At 43.3% G+C, this 24,632-nt stretch overlaps 1 protein-coding gene across 1 annotated transcript in view; it reads right to left on the reverse strand.

Moving 5' to 3' along the window:
- The window catches only part of KCNQ3 (potassium voltage-gated channel subfamily Q member 3), a 751,198-nt gene that overhangs the window by 325,777 nt on the left and 400,789 nt on the right, over positions 1–24,632 (reverse strand). The window contains exon 2 of the mRNA XM_086966229.1: positions 2,205–2,295. Within this exon, the coding sequence (XP_086822355.1) occupies positions 2,205–2,295 (91 nt within the window). The remainder of the gene's footprint in view (positions 1–2,204; positions 2,296–24,632) is intronic.

Raw genomic sequence — 24,632 nt, forward strand, 5'->3', positions numbered from 1 at the left:
CTTTCATAGTGTGTATATTGACTGAATAAATCAAAGGTTAAAGCCATGTCATAGTTAGGTGACAATGTCAATTTAAGTGTAATGTTTTAAACCAAAAACAAACCACTGAATTTCAAGTAATTATTATTCACTCACCCACCATACACAGTGTTGTAAACAATCTCAGTTCAATTGTCATCAGTTATGTTCATAATAATAATGTCACATAAAGAATATGTCATATGTGTTGCAATATGTGAGGTCATAAGCAGTGTATAGCAACGGCATGAGTAATAGTTACTTGACATAACTATAACTGATGAATTTCAGTGTTTTCTTTTTTGTTTAAAACTTTATGCTTAAAGTTACAACCCCCACAGGAAGTCAATCCATCGAACACGCAAAGGTCATGTGAGGCAGGGTTTGGCCACAGGCCACAGGCCTCTTGTTACGCATGGCCTTTGCCTGTTTGCGACAACCCACTGCAGACACTCAGGCCCTGCCCACTTTTTTTTTTTTCTGATCCGACTAGAGTCTAGATGGAGGCATCACGGGCCCTGAACTCCCACGGACTCCCAATGGAGTGCAGGGGGCCTTGCTGGCTCCCTATGGAAAACAGCAGAAATCCAGAAACACAAATAAAAAGGATTACAATGTTTTTTGATTTTGCTTCATACGGTTCCCCGACAGGGTGAAATGGGTCAGGGTACCCCTACTTCAATCCTGTATACTCTTTTTTTTTCTTCAGGACATAGGGACCTGGTTAGAGTAAAATATGAAACCCGAAGGCAAGAAGCACAACAAACAAATGAATGTATGGAAGTAGCGGGAGTCCTGAATGTATGGGAACCAAAAAGGGACAAACAACAAACACATGGGATGCATAAATGGGTGAAAACTGGTACTTCGACGAGTACCACAACAACTAACGAGCGATTGCTATGCTTCGACTCCATGTCCAATTGACCACACATACAGGATCCAGTTCTTATCACTCGGAAGTACAATAAAAAACAGAAAGATGAGCAAGCCTGTTGAGAAGTCTAGTATTCAAGTCCTTACAGTTTTGTGTCTCTTTCTCCAAAGTTTCCATCACTGACTAGCTTTTTTTGTCTCCAAATCTGGGTCAAGCATGAATCCTGACATACAGGCTTGCAATGTGACCACTATCTTGTTCACCCATTTACATGGTGTCTCAAAGAGACATCACAACTTGCTCCTGCGGCAATGAAACACACACAAAATATGTATTTCCTCCACAAGAAGATAGGCAAGGGGCCCTAGTTGTGGCAGGGACATCTTAAGGAATTTAGGGGCCATGGGCCAAGCATGTTTTGGGGGACCCTCTGAGAAACAGTTTTGAATTTATGATCGCTCTGTCTTTGGCCAGGTCACTGACAGTGCAGAGACACACTTGTCCGAATTCTAAGCGTGTTTACATGTAATATTCAGGGATAGTGATGTGTTTTCAATATTGTGCACAGCAGCTGCTCGCTAATATCATTGCAAACAATCTTTGTGACCCCCTCCCATTCATCATATGTGAGGTCCTGGTTTCATCTCAAAGAAACTATGTTATGGATGCTGCATAAAACATTAACACAACAATTATCTACAAAATGTCTGTAATAGACACACATATCACCCACTTTGAAAATAAAGCAAAGGAAAGTGGTATTTAAAACAATCAGTTTAAGAATCATAAGGACTCGACTCAGCAGAATAGAGCTGGCTCTATCAGGGGCCCCCTGAAAGGCTGGGGCCTTGGGCCAGAAACCACTTCGCCCATTCATTAAAACGTCTCTGGGTTATGGCGGAGAAGATGGGCCTTTATCATGGGCAGCCTCCCCACAGGGTACAGTCAAAAAGGACTGCCCCTGAATGCCAGCGCCTTCTCATGGTCAGTGACAGTCACCGCCCTCACCTAGTTTGGGGGTATACTTTGGGCATTTGCCTGCCAGAAGAGCTGCAAAGGGCAGGCCAAAAAAGTACATGCTGTGTAGAGGATATTGATCCCAACAATGAAGAAATAAAATGGAATATGTATGGATGACTTTTAAAAGCAAGCACATGCACACAATTATCCATAGATATACATGTTACGACACTATTCGCATCCAAACACACACAATCCAAACAATTCATCTGACTTTCACTCCAAATCTTCAATTAGAAATGTGTATAAAATTATATAGTAAACAGTAGAATTGTTGCAATGTACTTACTAACAGTAGCAACCAGTCTCCAGACGCTGCTTCATACTCCTTGAAGGTGGTCAAGATGGCTAAGATCAGGCACCCAAGAACGATCAAAAACCTAAAAATAAAAAGGGGAATGCATTCATGAGTACTCAATGCACAGGTAAGTGCAGTTACAAATGTGCATTTGTATTTGTTGAAGATCGATCACATTTTGACAACAAAATGGTAAACAGAGTGATGAACATAATAAGTTAGTGCACAGGGATTTAGGGAAGTATATAACTTAATATGAAAGTTAGAATACATGGTATACATTAAATAGCTGGGAGTAATAGGGCTGGGATAAATTATGCATGCCACTGGATTACAAATCCACACCGTAGTGGTGGCATATGACCGCAATTTTGAATGCAAGTAATATCTAATTATGACAACAAAATACAGAATTTCCCAGTGAAGTGACATCAGGAGACAAAATGGCGGAGATTGTTCGCAGTGGGCTTTTTATTAGTACATAAGGAGGCGTAGTTTGGCTGACCGAAGGCAGTGGTGCTGGAAAGTTTTTCAGAGTGGGAGTGTTGCAAACTTCATTGAACCGAAAGGGTTGTGAAAAACATTGCCCCGTCCTTGCTGCCAATCATGGTCCCAAAACATTTCTCTCACCTGCAAGTGCGACAGATCAGATTATCCAGGTACCCAAAGCTAAAGGAATGGCTGGGAGGCAGGTATTAGAATTTTTTAATTAATATTGTGTTCATAAACAACTGTTTGTTCCACTCATTTCTAAATTAGATGTGCAGCGCCACCATGTGGCAGACTGCCATAAGTGCAGTGTTGACAATTGAATGCAGAGCACCAGAAACAAATTAAGGGCAGGTGCTGAGCACCAGAAACCACCTGATTTTAAGCACTGAAAATACAGACATCTTACAAAGCACAAGTACAGCAAATGAACCATGCCTATTCAGCAGGAGAGTGGTAGGAGTGTGTTGTTTAACAGTGCATTTCGAATCACACACATAACATATTATAGCATTGAGTGATAGCGCAGCGCCATTTACAGACAGCACACTTTCCATTGAAATGGTCACTAAAATTTCACAGACATGCAGTTTTACTGATAAAGCTAGATAGCATGCAAATGATAATGTGTGGAAATCGTGTTTCAGTGAATATTAATTATTTGCACATCACACAAGTAGAATACTTGTACAGTTCACTTAAGTTACTTTACATTGTATAGCATCTGCTGTTTTTTCTTTTCACACTCCCTGTGCCCCTGCAATATCGCCACACAGTTCACAATTCAAACTCCTCTAACCTTGCAGTCAGTAAAAGGTAAGTAAACACAAGTTTCCATGTTAAAAGAATAAGCAGGCATGTGCCAGAAGACATTTGACATTTGACCTCGGTCATTCACCTATTAAACTCCAGCATGGGTATTCTGGGGATGCTACAGCACCTCCTGCACCCCTAAGCAGGATGGTGAGTGAGATAGAAAGTTTTAGTCAGGTGGGTGGAGCCAGTTTTCGAATCAGCTTGAAGAGTTGAAAGGTCAGCTTCTGTGGGGCTCTGCTGCTGGAAAAATGCAGCTGTCATTGAATGAAAGTGAACTGGTGTGGACGTGGAGTGAAAAGCGCAAGGACTGCAAAGTTAGTGTCCTTGCCACAGTAAGAGAAGGCATTGACTAGAAGATCTACCAGCAGAATATTACAAGTGTGAGGACTGCTTGTCATAAGTGTGCTCATGGAGGGTTTACCAGTATCGATTTAGAGGTAGTGGCAGATTTTTCTGATATTAGGCACCTATTTGCAGTAGCTATGCTGAATTTAGGAGCATTTTGTGTCTCAAGTGGCACTTCCAGATTTCTGTTTGAGGCAGATGTAGTTAGCATAGCACGAGGAAGAGATGACAATAGATAGATGGGTTAGAAGGCCAATAAATGGATTGTGTGCATTTTTGATGAGTTGAGCAGGAGGGATCATAGAACACACTGCTGTCTGATAGCAGTGACACAGTTGGAGATGTGAGAATAAAGTGTACAAACATGTAAAGGGAGAACATTTGAGTATAGGATAGGAGAAACTGTGGTCAAGGTATGCATTAAGAAATGAAGAGGACACAGCAAAAGCTTTGGATTATAATAGCCGAAAGAGGAATAGACAATGATCAATCCAAGCATTATGAGATAGAAAAGCTAGAGAACCAATGGAGGGTGCTCCTTTTGTGATAATTAATTCATGAGTCATGCCCTGTAATATAAAACAAGTTTTTGTGATATTTCATGAGCACATGAGATAAAATCCTATAGCACCCATATAATGGACATTCTCTCAGCCCCTTCTACCACGGAGGAGTTACAACAGGCCTCCTCACCTTTAAAGTGGTTTTATCTACAGGTAGCAAGTACTCCTAGCTCCCTGAGCCAGCCTTCCTTCTTGTTTTTGTGTTTGGACGCAAATGTCCAAGGCTATCCCCCAAAAGATCCTCAGGGAGCATGAGGGAGCCAACCTCACTGGCCATTGGGGGGACCCATTGGTCCTGGGGTCAACTGCGGTTGAGTCAATGGCCGTTTTTGGCCATCAGGAGGTTCCCCTTACAGTTATTCATGGCAGCCCGAAGGTCCAGCAGCAAAGAGCAACAAAAACACCAACGAAGAGAGAGGCGATAGAAGGTTTTAGAAGCCAGGCACCCCTTGCCAATCCTAGGGTGTAACAGCACCTCTTCGCCACTGTCCCAACCCTTCTGCAGAGCGTGCTGTGACTGTTCAAGATGGTTTCATCCAGGAGTCACTGGTCAAATCTGCTCCCATGGTCTCAGCTCCGCCCTTTGCTGACATCATCACCAGTTCCTTGCCCAACAAAATTTCAAAGAGAAGCCCCCTACTGTGTTGGCTCCAGTTGCTAGATTTCCTCATTTGTTCAATGGGTCTGGGCTGGCCCTTGAGTAGTGTAACAGGTAATTAATGGATGCAGATTTGTTTGTCCCCACGCGTCCCTCCTAAGGGAAGCACTGTTAATTACTCCTTTTGTGTGGGGCAGCCTTTGTTCCTGCTGCTGAAAAGAAATGCAATTAACTTGGTAGAGAGTAACCAAAGGCTTGATCTATGATCCAAGGATAGGATAACATAGGATAGGAGGGGATATGATAAAATCTATAGAGCACACTAAAACCCGAAGGTGTCAAAGTGCTATAGCGCAACAAAGGATTCAGCAGATTGGGATACTAAGATGAAAAAATCCAGGTTTTCAGATGTCTTTTTAATGACACAAAAGTGTCCACATCTGAGATAGCTCCAGATTTTAAACTCAGCAATTGGTCCTTGGTTTTCTGAGCAGAGATCTGATCTGTGGGAGCTCCAGATTTTAAACTCAGCATTTGGTCCCTGGTTTGCTGAGCAGAGATCTGGGGGGAGGCAGTAAAGAGATTCTTAGTAGGACAGTAAGCAAGTTTATCAAAAGGAATTTCAACTACAACAGGTGGGCTAAATTCCAGGGAGATGTTAAGAACTTTATCTTGGAAGTGAACTGCTACTTTATTGCAAAATTCTTGGGGGAAATTAAGCGCCTGCTGTGTAGGAGGTTCGGACAACTCATTTACTACCTTAAACAGCAGCTTAGAGGAGTTATTAGGTGATCACATTTTCTCCTGAGCTGAGCCAGAGAAATATGACAATTCTGGATGACCCATAAGTTGTACAGATATCCTCTTCGAACTCGCAGATTTGATATTCCCGCACAGGTCACACCCCATTGTGATATGTCCCTGGACTTTGTAGGCCAAAGTGAAGCAAAACTGCACTCTAAGGCATATTTCTCCTGTGTGCATAGAATGTCACTACAGACAGAACAGAAAATCACACTGACTTTCCCTATGAGTGTACACTAACATTATAAGGTCTACCCCAGGTCAATATCTAATCCTGCAGAGTCCCCTCTGACCCAGGCTACCTGTGCGCAATTACCAGGCAGCGTACAACAGTAGTCTCACACGTGTAGCCCTCACAAGTGTGTGCTCGCATGTGTACACGAGTGCCCTTAACCTCGCAGTGTACTTATCTTAAAAGGCGGACAAGGGCGTAAACATTCACAGTCCATTTGCCAAGTGATTACAGTGGGTGAGACATTTAGTGAGACTCATTCACAGTAAAAAGTCCAAAACCAGGTGCTCCAAAAAAGACACAAATTCTGCCGTATTCAATAGGGGGAACCCAATTGCAACAGTCAGCCTGATAGAGACTCACCATGTCAGAATCATTCAGCCAGTCACTTGACGTGCGCTAATGCGCAGGCGTCTGGCAGCTTGAGCCAAGGTTTTCCAGGCTGAAGGTTTCACAGCCCTGAGGGCATTGACTTTACCAGCCTGGCAAAACCCTGTGAGGTCCTCCTCCTCTTGACTGGAGGGAGCATCACCAACAGAATCAGCTTTCGGAGTTTCAGGTTTCAGTCATTGAAACCTCGTCACAAAGTGAGGTGGGGTCAGCAAGTCTGCCTGAAGCCAGGGAAGGTGTTCTTCTCACTGGCTGACCTAGTAGGCCATATATATGGATTGTGAAAAGCATATGCTAAAGTCAATAGTCATTTTTGTTACAAGGAATCTCAAAGATTACCATAGCAGGCAACCATTTTGGTGCTGGTTACCCCCTTTAGCAAAATCGTGGGGATAGAAGATTTGCATTGCCGGAATCTTTGACAGGCCCTTTTTAGGAGAGATAGTATTTTGCTTTGCCGACTGTAACTTTATATACTATGTAATTTTATGATTGTATGACTGAGGGTTGCCTAAGTTGGTTTTGGTGATAAGCCACTAGTGCAAAAGAATGATGGATTTAAACCCAGATCCTTGTGACTGGGGGTGAATGCCTGCATTGTCCAGCATTCCGTCCATCAATTATTTCTTTCAATAAGCCACTAATAACAGCTACAGGACTGATTGGTTTACTAGGAAAAACTATTTCTGTTGCCAGTGATCTGATTGTATAATAGGAAAAGGTATGATAAGCACATGAGGCGTAACATATGGATACCCTGGAAGTGCACAATCTTCTGCCCTTGATGGGAGTGAACGAGTTTGCAATCCCAAAGTAAGAAAGTACTCGAAAGGAGAATGTGGGTAACACCAAGCAAGCGTAAGGATTGAGGATTTCTGACCAACTTTTGATGCAAGGAGGTCCACCACGGAATATTCACATGCAGTACCATAACCTCTGCAGAACTCTTACAGCCACATGCATCAAGCGATTTTGGAGTCGCAAACGGTGCGAATCGCAAAATTCGGCCGTTTGCGATTCCAAAATCACTATTTGGGATGCATCAATGCAAAAGTACAAGAAATCGCTATTTTTTGCAATTTCAGAAAATGTGATTGCATTTAAGGAATCGCATTTTTGCGATTCCTTAAATGCAATGCATGAATGTTTAAAAAATTGCGAATTCGCAAATAGGGGGAGCAAATTAACACAAGGTTGAACCTCGTGTTAATTTGCGAAATCTTTCAAAAATGCTCAAAAATGCATTTTTGAAAGTGTCATGTTACACACACACATGTCCTTCGGACATGTGTGTGTGAAACTTGCACTTACAAAAACATTTCAAGGGTGCAGGGGGGGGGGGGCCTTTGGACCTCCCTCAGCACCCTTGAAATGCATTAACAAATTGCGATTCGCAAAATGAAATTCGCAAAATGTTAATGCCTTCCCATTGATTCCTATGGGCCTTTTGGCCCATAGGAATCAATGGGAAGGGATTCCTTAATTGCGATTAGCAAATTGTGAATCGCAATTAAGAAAAAATAAGGAATCGCTAAATAAATATCAACTTTTTGATGCATTGCCGTTTGCGATTCCTTAATTGCGATTCCTTAATTTTCGCAATTAAGGAATCGCAAAGGGCCACAATGATGCATGTACCTGTTAGCCATTACAATTGCATTTTTATAATCACGCTATCCTTTTGGTGAGGTGAAATGTCCCTCAGTCTGATTCATGCACAAATTATTTTCTGCTGCGTTGATAAAACATTTGCGTTTCAGGCCACAGACTTTGATTTGGCATATAGTAAAGTGCGGTATTTAATAGCATGCTCGACAAGGTATTGGCATACATTGAAAGCTGAATTCTAGACAGGTGTAATATTGTGGCTTTTAAATCGCCCTTTTGTGTACGTAAATTGAGTTTTAAATCACCGACATGCACACGACCCCTTTAAATGTGAATATATTTAAAACGTGCAGAATATGCATCGCGGAGTTTCTGCTGGGCGTGTACGTGGTTCTTGTCCCAGCTCTTGTATGCAGTGTTTCCACATACCTACCTATATTGGGTATGATTGAGCTGTGGCAGTATGATACTGTGGTTTGACATAAGACAAGTAACAACGTGGTCTTTCGAAGTAGAACAGGGTTTTCTCTACAGAAGAGAATGTTTCAGAGGTGCCTTGAAGAGGGGGATAAGGCGCGGAGCACTTCTCTCTCGCAAGCTTATGTCACTGGAGTCCAGCTTTTGAATTTGTGCCTCAGTGCCAGAAGGTAAGTCCTAAGTATGATAAAATAGTGTAATGAGAGGAACTGGAAGGGTTGCACAAGCAGTGCGGCTCTGAAGGGGGGAGGATAAAAGGTGATTTGCTTTATAATTCAGTGTACGTGCGAGTAGGCACCCTAACGCAAGCTCTCTGTCGCACTAAGAGATAAAACCACGTCATACATCACATGCTGTGTTGCTGGGGGTCCTTCAATGCTTCATTACCCAGGACTGATGGCAAAGGAAATGCTGAGAGATTAGAAAATGGAATTGCCGGTCAATTGCAGTTAAGATGTGGGGCTTTCTTGCCAGCATCTGACAAACCAAACATGACAGTGCTGACAAGGTAAGTCTCAGGTTATTGGCATCCGCTAATCGCACGCGGATTCCCTTTCAAGTCAGCAAATCTGCTTTGCTAAAGCTACAGCGTCTTCTCTTGTATGAGATCAGCTCTTCCTGTCTTCCATTTGAACATCAAAGGTAAAGGGAAGCATTGACATCAATTAGGGATAGAGAAGGATAACAGCTGATACCTCTGGATGTCTGTTGGTACCTCTGACATTGCCTTTCTGTTGGACTTGGCCCTTTTTACAGGGTTGTCCCCAAATGTTCTGCTTCTTCCTGCTATTTTTTCTTGACATGTTGTTGGTTTTATGACGGTGGGCACTTTACCACTGCTAATCAGTGTTAAAGTGTTTATTCTCCTTGTGTAAATTGTTATTATGATTGGTTCTCCCTGATTGGCATATTTTGATTTGCTGGTCAGTCCCTAGTAAAGTGCACTGGGTGTGCTGCGGCAGGTAAATCAAAAACTACCACTGGGCCTGCAGCACTGATTGTGCCTCCCACAGGAGTAGCCATGAAAAGATGTCTCAGACCTGCCACTACAGTGCCTCATTGCAGTTTGCTAACTGCCATGTTGTCTTGGCAAGTGCACCCACTTGCCAGACCCCAACCTTCCCTTTTCTTACATATAGAACACCACTATGGTAGGCCCAAGATACTCCCCGCGGGCAGGTTGCAGTGTATGTGAAAGGTAGGACATGTACTGATGTGTGTAACATGTCCTGATAGTGAAATACTGCCAATCTGTTTTTTCACAATTGATAGGCTATCTTTCCCCATAATACAGAATGGGGAATGCTTTGTAATATTTTACAAGCATATTTTCGCACAGGGATACGATAGAAAAATAAAGCTTAGGCTCTCTGAACTCAGAATTTAATAACACATCTTTTACTAAAGATGGTTTTTAATTTGTGTGTTTGGAAATGCCACTTTTAGAAAGTAGGTATTTTTCTTGTTTAACCATTCTGCGTGCCTCCGCTTGTTTGTGTATTGACTGTCTGGTTTTTGAGTGACAGGGGATGGGTAGGTGCATTCTCTCAGACGGCCACCGGGAGACAGTTGGGGGGATTGATGTGTGTCCTGCCTTTTCTGAATTAATCAGGGCTGGGTGGCATAGACCTGGCCTGTATTCAGGGTAGAAGGAGGAGTTCTCACTAGCACCTGAATAGGCCCGGTCTGCATTTAGAGTGGCGGGAGGAGATTTCCTTTGCACCTGAGTAGGGCCTGCCTGCCTTACACAATGCTGTCTTCATCTCCTGCCGGCCAGCTGTACCAGAGAGGAAAGAACTTGTTTGGACTGGGCTCAGAGACCCATGCAGAAAGAGAACAAAGACATTTTGGGGTATAAGTATTAGACCTAAAACTCCTGAACTTTAGACTACTTCTGGAATCAAGAGGGACCTTTGCTGAGAAGAGCTGGAGAAACTGAGGAGAAGTACTGCCCTTGCTCTGTGTCTGGCGTTGGCCTGCAGTTGCCGTTTCTGCCAGTTTCTGAAGTGTACCTGAGATTGAATGGGCAGCCAGTGATGCCCACCATACTGCTGAGGTGTAGGCCCTTTTACTTGTTTTTGTGATAACTCGTGTACCTCTGAATTTGACAAGTTGCAGTCTATGTAAGATTTTCTCTGGGGTTCTAAGCATTGGAAGCTCATAATATCTATGAGTGGTGTAACGGGCACACATGCACAAATTCATTCCATGCATTCAGTCCCAAATGCACACACTTACTCAGACTCACCCATCTGCAGGCACGCTCTCTCACACCAATCTATCACAAGGGCACATGCTGTCAACCACCATTTATAAGCACATACACGCAAAGACTTGCACACACCCATCCACACACATGCAAATATGCATACACTCATACATGCATGCAAGCACCCAAAAATTCAAAAAGCACTTACTGGGTTGTGACGGTGGCAGCACAGAGCTAGCGGGTGGGAGGAAGGAAGGCAATAGAAGGCACTGGAGACATTGAAGTGGGAATGGACAAAGAAAAAATAACTCCTCCTTTCATTGGATAACCTCGTTATCCCCCTTGTTGTAACTTCTATCCCCACGATTTTCTTAAAGGGGGTAACCAGCACCAAAATGGTTGCCTGCTATGGTAATCTTTGAGATTCCATGTAACAAAAATTACTATTGACTTTAGCATATGCTTTTCACAATCAATATATATGGCCTACTAGGTCAGCCAGTGAGAAGAACACCTTCCCTGGCTTCAGTCAGACTTGCTGACCCCACCCGACTCTGTAACGAGGTTTCAATGACTGAAACCTGAAACTCCGAAAGCTGATTCTGTTGGTGATGCTCCCTCCAGTCAAGAGGAGGAGGACCTCACAGGGTTTTACCAGGCTGGTAAAGTCAATGCCCTCAGGGCTGTGAAACCTTCAGCCTGGAAAACCTTGGCTCAAGCTGCTAGACGCCTGCGCATTAGCGCACGTCAAGTGACTGGATGAATGACTATGACATGGTGAGTCTCTATCAGGCTGACTGTTGCAATTGGGTTCCCCCTATTGAATACGGCAGGATTTGTGGCTTTTTTGGAGCCTTTTTCATACTTTTTCATTATAAACAGTTAAACCTATAATCTTTATCATTGGTTTGCGTGTCACCATAAGCAACAAAGACTTACTGTGATGGTTGAGAAGCCTTCCCAGAAAGAAACCGTCAGCTGTACTGTGATAAAAATACAAATATGTCCAAAATACAGTTGTGAAAGCAAAACAAAATCCTTACTCATAGAGCATAATACGGATTACCATATTGTGAATGGTCTAACTCCAGGGTTTTTTCAGGTGGATTAACAGCACCCAAACACTTCTCTACTAAAAAATATAGATTCTATGTAACAAAATGCCTGCCTTCAGGCTTTAGCACAGTGTTATAACAATTCACTCTTAAAAGCTGTTTGCCTTTAAGACATACTTTTCACAACTGGTAAGGTCTACTTGCTTTGTTATAACTTTCATTATAAACAGATCACATCTAAGAAATCTGACATAATCAATCAATCCGGCTGTACTTATATAGTGCTGCTTGTCACCTGTGAGGGTATCCAGGTGCTTTTCCCATTAAGTTGATAAGACCTCTACCCTTTACCAATGGCGAGTCACTATATACAGTGCAGGTCTACAGAAGCGGGCAAAAGCTGGCAACCATCATGCATAGATTTATAAAAGCATTACAAATATGTACACAAGTACAGTTAGCTAAACAATATACATCCCTTCCTATAGGGCCTAATAAGAATCATCACAGTGAAATGCAACATCCGGGGTTTGTCAGAGTGGGTGACCTACACCAAAACCCTTTCCTCCGATGGTAATCTATGATATTACATGTAATAAAACACCTTTCTATGGCCTGTAACGTAATGTGACAACAATCCACTTTTAGAGGCCTGCTGGCTTTACCATAAGCATTTCACAGTAAATAGGACAGGCTTATTGCCTTTGCAATAACTTCTCATAATATACAGGCCAGGCCTATGGCATTTGACATACCGTGTCCTTACACACCAATCAACCCTACTGCTGTTATCATTGGCTTGTCGCCAAAACCCACTCAGGCCTGCTCTACTGAGAATAAACTTTCCCACAAGGCTCCCATCAGGGATACAGTCACAGAATTCCAATTGTGTACAAACTTACAGTTGGCAAAACATAATACTATCTCTCCTAACAGGGCTTAACACAAATTCTCACAGTCTAAATCTTCCATACTCAAGGTTTGTCAGAGCGGGTAACCAACAACACAACCCTTGCCTACTAAGATAATCTCTGAGATTCCATATAACAAGTGGACTTTAATTCAGAGTATTGTGAATCCAACATTAAATGCCTAGTGGCTTTAACATATTGTTTTCAAGATCAATATGTCAGGGCTACCGTATATAGGCTTTACCATTGTCTTGCCACCATTACCATCGTAATCTCTTTGTGCTGAGCAGAAGCTTTCCACAAGACAGCCATCCAAAATACAGTCATAAAAGGGCAAATGTAAACACATTTACAATTGGAAAAGGAAATACTATCTCTCCTCAGAAAGCCTAATATGAATTATTGTAGTGCATATCTTCTATTCCCTTAGTTTGTTCGGGTAGTTCACCAGCACCAAAACCAACTACAGCAATCTTTGAAATTCATTGTAACCCTGCACTTTAGCACAGTCTAATAACAATCCATCCTCAAAAGCCTATTGTCTTTAACGCATACTTTTCACAGTGTGGAGAAGTGTGGCTCAGGGGTTAGAGGCGGCAGACCCGGAAGCTGAGATCGGCCCTGGACCAGGGTTCAATTCCCCGCCTCGACGGGGCTTGGGTTCAATAATTCCACGGACTCGATAATTCTCGCTCCGGTGCCTATAATTCCACGGACTCGATAATTCTCGCTCCGGTGCCTACTAGACTCACGGGTTCACACTCTGCGATTCTGGGCAATAGCTTGCTTAATCTCCACAACAGCCCTTCGCGGCAGGATGCCTGGCTTTCACCTTGTGGATACCCTGCTGGGGTTATCTCACAGGGGAATACCAGGACGGGTTCCCTAAGCAAGCGCTTAGATGCCTGTGATGTGGGTAATTTGCGCTATATAAATACATGTACATTTACAGTAAATAGGTCAAACCTACTGGCTATGTCATAATTTTTCAAAATAAACAGATCCAACCAATGACATGCTTTTCCCAATTACTCTTTACCCTTTGACGTTGGCTTTTTTATGGAAGCCCACAACTTCTGCTCAATCAAAACAAGAAGAGCAAAAGCCCCACTCCTGTTGATTGTCACACAGCTGCCTGGCGACAGCAGCACTATCAAGACAGGTCATGAACAGAAAAGCATAAAGGCCATTCTTTGCGAAAAGTACGTTTCTGTGGCTTTTTTAAAATTGTTTTTCAGGTGAGAGGGGCAGCAGATATGCAACAGAATGTGACTAATACGTAATGTACTTTGGTGCCTATTGGTGAATTTATAAATAACATCAGTGGGTAGCACAGGTAATATACAATACACAGTCGCTAACCCAGGCTGGGCTGATAGCATATACATGGCATGATTTGATCTATCATTTGCACCTAGCACTCATGCCTACAGTATAGGCAGGGCATGGTCTGCATCCTGGGCTGCCTGTGGAAAGGGAATGTCCTTCAGCCCCATCCTGTACCGTGTAAATACACCCCCAGTACCCAAAATCACTTAGAACAATAAACACGTGATAGGAAGCATGCATGAAAGCATTTGGAATAAAACTCAGATATACATATTTTTTGAAGAACGTTAAGTGCAGTCTGGTCACGTGACCCACGTGACCAGAGTGATAAATGTTCCAAAATAAAAATGCTGCTTCAATAGTAAATGAGACAGAGGCCTAACTAAGGGCACTTTGCTGGTCAGGCTTGAGGAGGTGACACCGCTGGAGGGGGTGGAAGGGGTGTGTGTTGGGGCAGACCTATCTGTTCATTCCATGGCTACAGACTTCCTTGCAGGGGTGCCCTGAATGCCTGCACGGAAACGTCTCCTGTGGCTGAAGATGCAAATAAAACAATTGAAAGGCAGAAAGGTGTTTTTTATTTTTTGAATACAGCTTCATTCCTTATATCTTCAGATGCTGTTAGCCACCACAGAAAAATCTGTGTGAAGACCCACGTTATTTTAACAGGAACACAAACATGTTTCACTTTGTAGCAGCAGGTAACAATTAACAATGGGTTAGGACACAGAAATCACTTAAAAATACCCCATTTGGTATGAGCAGCAGAATGCCAGCTAGAGTCAGGGCTGCACGCGAGGCCTGTGGTGTTTTCTGTGGCTCTTCTCTTGCATCCGTGCCTGGCCACAGGGGCGCTCTGCATGAAAACCTACACAGCACTGAGAGAGCGCGCGCCTGCAGCGGAAAGTGCTGCCTGCAGAGCAGGGTAGAGGGCACAGCATCCTAGCGTTGCACCCCTGCTAGAGAGGATGGGCCCAAGTGCCACAGAACGTTATTTTAGATATGGAGGGCCACCCCTCTGTTTATTGCCTGGCAGCATCAGGAGTGGGCGGGGTGGGGCCATGTGGGTCATGTAGGTGGTCAGCATGTAGGGTAGGACCTCTTTTGTGGTCAGAGTTTCCCATCCCTATAAATAAATAAAATAAATAAATAATAATAAAATGGAAAATTGAAAAAAATAGGACTGTTTTCTTTCCGCATCACACATCTGAGCGACAAGGAGATCCTAAATCGTCATACAATGACAAATTCCTCAGGAACTGGGAGTCTTTATGGTGGCGCCTGAGATGATGAAAGGACACGTGTGCCTTAGTTCCTTGCAGGACAGCTGGAATCCTGGGCAGCTGTGGAGACTGGTCTTATACGGCTTCAACTGCTCTGGAGAACAGAAATAATAGGATTTCCACTCAAGTTAAGTGAATGAGCTGGAAGAACTTTAAGTGCATTGTTGTGGATACCACCAAGGACAGCTACCCCTTTCTAGGAATGGGAGTCAGTTGTTCGGTGACCTCACCGCTGACACCTGGATTACCTATAAGCTCACCTAACCTGTGCGATCAATAAACGTGTGACACAATTTTCTCCTCAGAAAAATTGTCAGTGTCACTTATCGTGTCGCATGCATGCATCACATCCTGCTACGATTCTAGTCCTAGCAATGCTATGCAACACTACCGCTGGCACAGCAGCACCCCTGAAGACAGCGCCACACACTGGAACTCTGTGGCAAGTTTGTGTTCCAACAAGATGCAGTGACGCTCTTTTTGCTGGGAATCCATGTCAGTTGCATCCAGGTCATACAGTTTTAAGTAACCCTGGGCAAAGCAGCACGCTACGCTCGCGTAGTTTGTGAAGTTTCCGCTACTTCGCACTACGCAAATTGCACGTAACACAGTGCAAACACGCGTAGCATAGTGCAGCTGTCATTTTTTGTTTGTTCGTGGTCCTCAACATCAAGTTGGCGACCGTGAGCAAGCAAAATGACATCCCGGTGAGACTTTTTCCTCGTTCGCGATCAGCATCATCAAGTTGCTGATCGCAAGTGTGGAAAATAAACCTCCTGGTGAGTCTCTCAACGCGGGGAGGTCAGGTTTCTGATTGCGAGTGGTCGCGTATGCGTGCGACTGCTCGCGATGCGAAACTACCAGTCTGCGTGGCGAAAGCTGCCGCTCGAGTAAAAATCTACTAGAGCGGCAGAAAATGACAGCTCACACTGTGCAAGATGCCGTTTTCAATGATTGCACAGTGCCGGATGCTTACCCACACTGTGCAATCATTGAAAATGGCACTTGCACAGTGCGAACAGGCTACTACGCAGTTCGCGTAGTGCTACGCGTAGCTCGCGTAGTGCGAAGTGCACTTCGCGTAGCTACGTGTAGCGCTACTTTGCGAACTACGCCCAGGGTTAGTTTTAAGGTCTTTCTGGAGTGTTGTAAGTTCAAGCTGCCCACCTGGGCCTCTGAAATAGTAGGGAGTAGATGGTGCAGCGTTTTCGGTTTCAAAGGTAGCCTATCTTGATAACCCTTCCATGCGTCGCAGGTGTCGCTGTGGGTGTGTGCGTCGGACGGCTGGGGGCCGTCCAAACCGCACACGCATCATTTTTTTCAGCATATCCGCCGCGGCAAAGGTGCTAAAATATATTCCTTGCTTTTGCTCCTGCCAGTGCTATGCAAAAGCTGTACTTAAATCTTGTGCAAGATAAGGAAATGTACCCCATCACCTTCTTTGACATAAAAAACAGTGTTAGTAAGAGAGCAGTGAGCTCCTCACAGCCTTGGCCCCCGGATTGACTGCAATATTAACAACTCACACCGCTCCCTGAATCGTCACCTTTCTCTGAGTAAAAAAATGTAGGCCAGCTGAGCATGATTTGGGGTCCTAAATGGGTCATGGGTAGATGCATGAAACCTGCTTTTGCTAAGTCTTCTGCATTCTTTTAATACAGTTATTCTGGTTTCAGTTGCTTTCAAATTATTTAGGAATATTTTAGACAGCATCAAAACTTACTCATATATTGTCATCTTGTATTTATATTATAGTTTTTTTTTTTTTTTTACCAATCTTAGCATGAGAATGCCATCTAGGAAGATATAATACTGGTCAGCCAGAAACCCTAGATTCTTTTCAAAGGGTCAGTTGGCATGTAACATTGGAACACTGGATCTTAAATTTAAGGCACATAGTTTGGGTTTTATACACTGACGCAGCTCGCACTTCAGAAGCGTTGGATACCCCTTTCAAAACGTGTCTTGGATTGGATAATAATGCATGTATGTTTTTAAGGGCCAGGAAATGACTCTAAAACCCACAAAATCTTTATACCTCTCATACCATTGAGAACTGGTGACACTACACCTTCTGCACTAATGATGCATGATTTAACACATTTAAGCCAAAGCAAATCCAATTGGTCTAGTTTATAACTAAACACTAAAGAAATACCTTTTCTATTGGCTTAGTTCTAGATTCAATTTGCTTGCATTGTAGAGGACGCCATGCTTGAAAATACCACACGAGGGCACCAAAGCACCGTCAAAAGGTGTATCAAGCATAACTGCAGTGGAAGCATGCTTTCAAGAGTTCCTTCAAGGCAATATTTTTCATGACCACTTTTGTAAACAATATGGATGAATTTCTTTACTCAAGAGGCATTAGGGAAAAGTCTTGATTTACATCAAAATTAATAGATCTAGTTTTACAAAAAAAAAAAACAAGTTGGCTAAATAAAGGACATGCATTAGAGAGTCTTCATTTTCTACTGAAATATTTATGTGTTTGTGCAGAGCTGGTTGTCATCTAGCAACCACTTTACAGAGCTTTGCGCCTTTGCCGGCACAGAAGTAAGAAGAGTCCAAAATCGAAAACAAAGCACGAGATTAAAGAGTCCGCCCAGTACAAGATACGTTATAAATCAGTTCTCTTTGCACTTTCCTAAACTCATAACCATCACAAACATTCTACAATATGGCTTTGTTTGAGGATGTCAGTCGGTTTTGAGATGTGTCGTGACATCATTCACAGGATAGCCCCTAAGAGTCCAGCCGACCCCACTGGAGACCCTGATGAGAGGCTTTCAGTAGAATGCTTTGTGAAAGAGGCGATTTAAAGGAATTTGCTGAACCGGAAACTAAATTTTGACCAGCATTTCAGGAGGATGGAGGCAGCTCTAAAGTCTTGCTCCTTCCTTGCAACCTGTTATATCGGACGAAAATAGGTTAACAGCAAACTGGACCCATAGTCACTGGCGGCCCTCACGAGACAGCAAGAGCTGCACGTGCTCGAGGAAGGGCACGTCACAGTGGTGATGCAAGCGCGCCTTCTAAATCACACCAATGTCCCGTCACGAAGTGGGATGTCAGGACATAGGTTCTTCAGACATATTCTGCTGCAGTTGCTTCTAATACTGTTTTTAAAAAAAAAATCTTTTTATTGAAAAATCAAATCAAATAATATCACACACAAATACAAAAAGCAGTTGTGAAAATATACAATAAGAATTAAATCATATGTGGCCAATAACGAATCCTAACAGTACTTAAGGGGGCCATTTTACAAGACCCTAAACCCGGGTATCTCCATTAGGACTGTGGTCAAATTGCACAAGATTACAGCGGTTCATTGTCAACCGCGAATGGAGGTTGCACAACCATCCTCTACTTTCATTCCATGGGGCCCAGATTTTGGTCCACTTACCTGGGCCACCCCTGCTTTTGTACACCGCTCTCTCATCCTGCATGCACCAATCCATATCAGACTCCCAATCTGAGCATTTTATTTCAGTTCCACCTTTCCACATTCTGCCAATTGTACGTTTAGCCACCATGCACCCCAGGGAGACCCACAGTGGTTCAGGCCTAGTAAGATCAGTGGCCTCCCAAATATTCAAGAGAGATTTTAATATTGTTGTGGTAAATTCCACTTTTTGTAGCCTGTTGGTTTTCCAAGGAGTGTTAATGTTAGCCCATTGGCAGTGAGTTGCTAGTGTTTGCATTTGAAAGGCTGTCTCTGTTCTATTACCGACTGGGCTGAGAGGTCACCCAGCAGAATCAGAGGTGAAGCTGGAACACAATCACACTGTTCACTCGTCTGTGCACTTGTGAAAGAGAATATCATTTTAGTGGATGACAACAGTACAGCCAGGCAGGGTTGGATTGGGAATAAAAATCAGCCCAGGCAAGCTAAAAAAATGGACCCTCGTTTGCATATTGCCTTTCTGCAAAACACTGCATGGGCGAAGTTGCAATGTTTTCTTTACTTAGATACAAAAAAATGCACTGATTAGTTCACACTGGTGAAACACACCTCAAACCAAGGGAGGCCACTTCTGCTCAGGCCCCTTGCCCCAGCTCAATATCCATACATTAATGGGCTGGCCCAGCGGGAGAAACACCTCTGCCTGTTGGTAAAAGGGAGGTAATTGACGCCCATCTGCCTCCAGAAAGGCCATTCAGGCACCCACTGGGCCGCTGGCGGCATCCGAACACAGACACTGCCTAAAACAGCCCCATGCTGCCCAAAAAAGTAGTCCACAGCTGTAACTCAGATAATGGCTCCTCGGCCATTGCCCAAGTGCCCGCCTTACCAATCCAACCCTGCAGCCAGGGCTTTAAGTGGGACTGGTCTTGCCAGTGGTCAGCATCGGCAGTTCTAAAAAGCAGGTGCTGAGACGGGTCTCTATTGGGCTCACAATCTTTGCCCTCCACATCAGGGTGGAAAAATATCTTAACTCTGCAGCAGTACCACCCTTCACTTCCTTTGTTGTAATGTCAAAGAGAGTTATATTTCTTGCACAGTCTCATCATGTCAGAACTGAAGTATTTTCCATAATATGTACAACAAAGTTGCTTATCTTATGCACCTAACCACCATTGACAAAGCCAATAGTCTTGGCTTGTGGCAGGTGTAATGTTACTTGTTGTATTATTTATATGGGTGCATAGCTTGAAGCAGCAAAATACCAGTGCGTAGTAGGGGGGGCCAACTATGCTCAGCACAGACTTTTAGTATACGTGTTTTTAAGCCACACTCTTCATTGCATCAACCACGCCCTTTAAGAGCCCCACCAGTTTTTTCATCTCACGTAAATCCCTGAGTACAGCACTGTACAGTACAACCATGATATTAAGATTTACAGGAGAGATAACAAAAAACACATTGCCAGCAGCAGGTTGCTGATTCACACCTGAAAACCTGCAGCAAATTGCATCATTAGCAAGTATTAAACACGGCAAGTGCAGTATTTGCGCGAAAACATTCCTGAAAATACCCCTGGCTTGTGGTAACGGAGAGGCATGCTACCCATACTCCCCTCTAGTTATGCAACAGAAGTTCACATTACAGAAATGTACTTGGAAGTTTCCCCAACTACCACGCCTCAGCTTTGCCTTCAGCGGGCAACATTGATGAGTGGAAATACTGCGCATAAACATTGTCAAGCAACAAAGCGCATGCATCGATCATGGTGAACTATTAGAATAAGAATGGTGATTGGTGATGCAAGTAGAATTTAAATATCACTCCTAACACATTTTAGTTAAAATAAGTGTAAGGTGGCACATTAAATGTTGATTCTGTACTATACCATGACCAGCAGCTAACCTTGATGCAAATTAATCACACAAGTCTTTCCTGTCTGCCAACTGATATTATTAACTCCCTGGTTACTTTGACAGAGATGACTATCAGTACCAACACAAATATTGACTTGAAGCTGTTCAAAATCCAAGGGGTTCATTCTGAAGAAGGCTCATACACTAGAGATGGGCTGAAAAATTATAACTTGTCATATATACATTTAGGTCTCAATCATCTAGCATCTCTCAAATGACTACGAGGTGTATCATATTGTTTTAAGTCTTCAGGAGATAATGTGCAGAACTTAGTAGATGAGTGGGATGTTCGAATGAAGTGCACTTGATGCGAGTAAATCTGTTGTGAATTGGTGAGTAGTGAGGATTACGTTCTGTTATAAATCCAACAAAATTAAGCTTTGCTTCATAGACTTATGACGCATTACGATCTACGTTTAGTAACAAATACATTATTTGTATGATGTAATTTTCAAAATAAGTATAAAGAAACATTATTTGTGAGTACATTACCCATGGATTCCTTCTAATGGGACTTTCAGCAGTCTAACTCTGCAATTACAAGAGACAGCCAAAGTAGACCTCTTCTTCTATGTTGTACCACCAAACAATTTAAAATCCTTGAACGATTTTGTAGTCATGCTGTTCAGGACAAAATACATGTTACCCAGATGTATACACATGCTTAGAAAAATGCAACGATGGGTTTCAGTACCCATTATATGGATTAGAAATAAAAGTAGACAAATGAAACACTTATTGCATTGAAAACAATACCTAAAAGAATGAATAAATAACAAAATAAATTACAGCGATACTGTAAAGCTTTAGTTTGCACCCTTCTTTTTAGGAAACATTCGTATTCTTTGGTACAATGGTTGTATTTTAGCAGAACAGCGGATATCCAATATGAGATCTGTCAGATCTGTGCTTCTAATTGAAACCCATTCCAGGGAACATGCAAAGGCGGCTAAGCTGTGTCCTTCCGGTGTCTTACACACGCTCAGGGCAGGATCATTTGTATAAATGGAATCGCTCACCTGCCTAAGTACTTTGAAATGGTGAAATGAAGGCGGCGTGAGCTGCCGGTCGCTCTTTAATTGCAATTTAATGTGGCTCTTTAGCAGGAAAGGAAGTCACTGACGTATGCAATCTATCCGGGATGAGCAAGGCTCCCCTCTTCTGGTATGCTGGCAGTGTTTGCTCTTGGATAGTATCAAGACAAGGAGATTTACCAACTTTATTGGAAGCAATTTTTTTTATCACGAAAACAAATAGCAATTTGCCTGTTAAAACGACGATTTTTCTGCCTGGAACCTCTGGTGGAGGTGGTCTGGGCCTGCGAAGGTGCCTGGGAGGGAGGCTCGTAAATGTGCTTTGAAACACATCCTTTGCTTGCCACACAATCATGAGCCCGCCCTCTGCAGCTTTCTGGATTATACTTTACAGTTAATTAACACCTCGAGGCAATATTTAGCACGAGCCCACTAAGACTTTAGAATATAGCAAATAATTGTGAAAGATCTCGCAGGAACGAGCTTAGCAGAAGTGAGAGACTTCAGGCCCTAAAACCTGATCTTACGAAACCATCGGCTCAGCAAGCTAGCTCAGTGAGTTATGCACCCACTGCTAAGATGTATGTGCAACCTTCACCACAGATGTGAACTCCTTTTAAATGCCCACAAGGCCATCCTTGCTGCTTCACCTGAGGTCGATACATTAACGGCCCCTGAATTGGGTAACAGCAACCTCTATTGTTAAACACTACACAGTGGGGAATTAGTCACGAAGCACTATATACAAGTTAGAGGTTTTAAAGAATAGCCATTCCCTGCCCACAATGAGGCTGAGTTAACTCTTTAAACTGAATGGGAATGCGCACATAATACAAAAATAAACGCAATTGACAAAGGTAAATAGATGATCGGCTCTGTTGGAAAACCACGAATGTTTATGTTTTCCAAGATCTCAAAATCTAGGAGATGAGGGACGAGAACCAGTCAGGCTTTGCATCATTCAGCTCCCAGGGGTCAAAAGCTTCTCATACAGGAGGGCAGGAGCCCCACCAGGGGAACAAGAAACATTATTTGCATCAACAGAGATGCACAGCCCTCTCTTTTCTGGCATGTCCTTCCTGTCTTATACAGACCAGAAGGCATTCTACATGTAGGGAAGCAAGACCTTTGCTATACCAACCAGATTATGGCTTTCAAGAACACCAACGTTTACCCACAGATGACACCACTGCCCTGTGAAACTGCTGCCAGTGTGAAAGTGTCCTTTGCCTTTGTAAAACAATATCATTTCTCTTTGCACCAGGGTTCAATGTCATCCTTGAATGTCAAGCTGAGCCCAGGTAGAAAATGACAATATTTTATAAGCATTTCACTTCTGGTATAAGCATTATACCATTGTTATACAATTTTAAATATATTCAAATCGTATATGATGAAGCCATTCATTTTTGTAGATTTCACCCTGTCAATATGTTTTTTTAATATATTTTGTCAGTTATAAAGTGCGGTCCGCCGCTTAGTGACATCATAGTTGCTGATACTTGGACAATCGAAAGACACCTTAGGAAACCCCAAAGCCAGATAACAAGAGGAGTTACCAATACAGAAACGTTTTGATCTTGCAGCGAAACACAGCGGGATTAGAGACTGGTCACCGGTGAGTCAGGAGGACATTCCAGATCTTAGGGATCAAGACCCAGATGGATCTTCAATGCTTGGTTCTTAGTCCTATCATAGAGCTGTAAGTAAGGAAAAGGAGCCTGGTCTGAGTGATCTAGTGGGGCATAAGGTGCCTGAGGATACAAAAGATCCTTGGGGCCAGTGAGATGGTGGACATGGTGAACAACGCCACAGACCTTACAGTGGATCTGTTCTTTTGCGTGAAGCATACTATGGATGGAAAATGTATGTAACCAGGAACCCTTCCACCAAAGTCTGGATCATCTGTGGTTTGTTCACATGACCGTCTTGAACCCAAGCTAGATTGTGTTACTGTAGTCCATCCATCTGGGAGAGAACCAAGGAGCCACCACTGTGGCATGAGACCCCAAAGGGAGAAATGGAGACTATTCAGCAAACTATAGAGTTGCAGCGGCGGCTGCTATGGGGCTGTAGTGGTGAGGCAGGCCATGGGCGGTAAAAAAAAGAAAAGGAAAAAAAAGAACATTTGCCTTACCCGCCCTGCCGCTGCATCTCCTCTGTCCTCTTCGGTTGACGCAGGAAGCACACAGGCTCCCAGACTCCCCAAAGCCAATCACAAGGCTACTGTCATCAGCATGACAACAGCGTCATGATTAGTCTGAGCAGCCTAGTGTAGTGCTCAGACAGGTAGTGGGAGCCTGAGCATGTTCTCCACCCAGGCTTTGCAATACTGCCGGTTGGAGAACATGCTAAGTGCACGTTTGTTCTGCTGGTCCAAGAAGACTGGCCAAACCGTCATGCGCACTTAGAAAGTGCCTACTACTCCTCCCACTGCTCTGTGGGCAGCCTAGCCCCACCACTCCCTCCACCTACAGAGCTAGTACTGTAAAATAAAATTATGTTGTTGTTATCATTTTATATTTTCTGTGGGGCGACGCTTCTCTGCCTTAGTTGAGGGCCTTCCGCTGCAGAATAGCTAAAAACAGGTGGATCACAGAATATGGAAATCAAACAGCTCATGATCAAACCACAACCGAAATCTTTCACTTCACTTATCACCGTCTGCCTTAAAGTCACTAAATGCAGGAAAAACACTGCCTAGGTAAAGGAGAAGAAAGCAGTATTTCTCATGTGAGCCATAGTAACAGCAACTTCCGAGGCTCTTAGAAGAAACCCTTGTTAAGAAATCTTAACGTACAAAGTTCAAATGTGTATATTCAGGACTGCTCTTCTGAAGGAAGGTAAAGATCTCCCAGTAAGCTTGCTAACAGTATGAACATCTGTGTAGCTTAGTACAGAGACTTTACAATAGTGGGAGAAATGGGGGCTTCCAAGTGGAACTTCCTACA

The sequence above is a fragment of the Lissotriton vulgaris genome, chromosome 4_1 (assembly GCF_964263255.1).
Source record: "Lissotriton vulgaris chromosome 4_1, aLisVul1.2, whole genome shotgun sequence".
NCBI lineage: Eukaryota > Metazoa > Chordata > Amphibia > Caudata > Salamandridae > Lissotriton > Lissotriton vulgaris.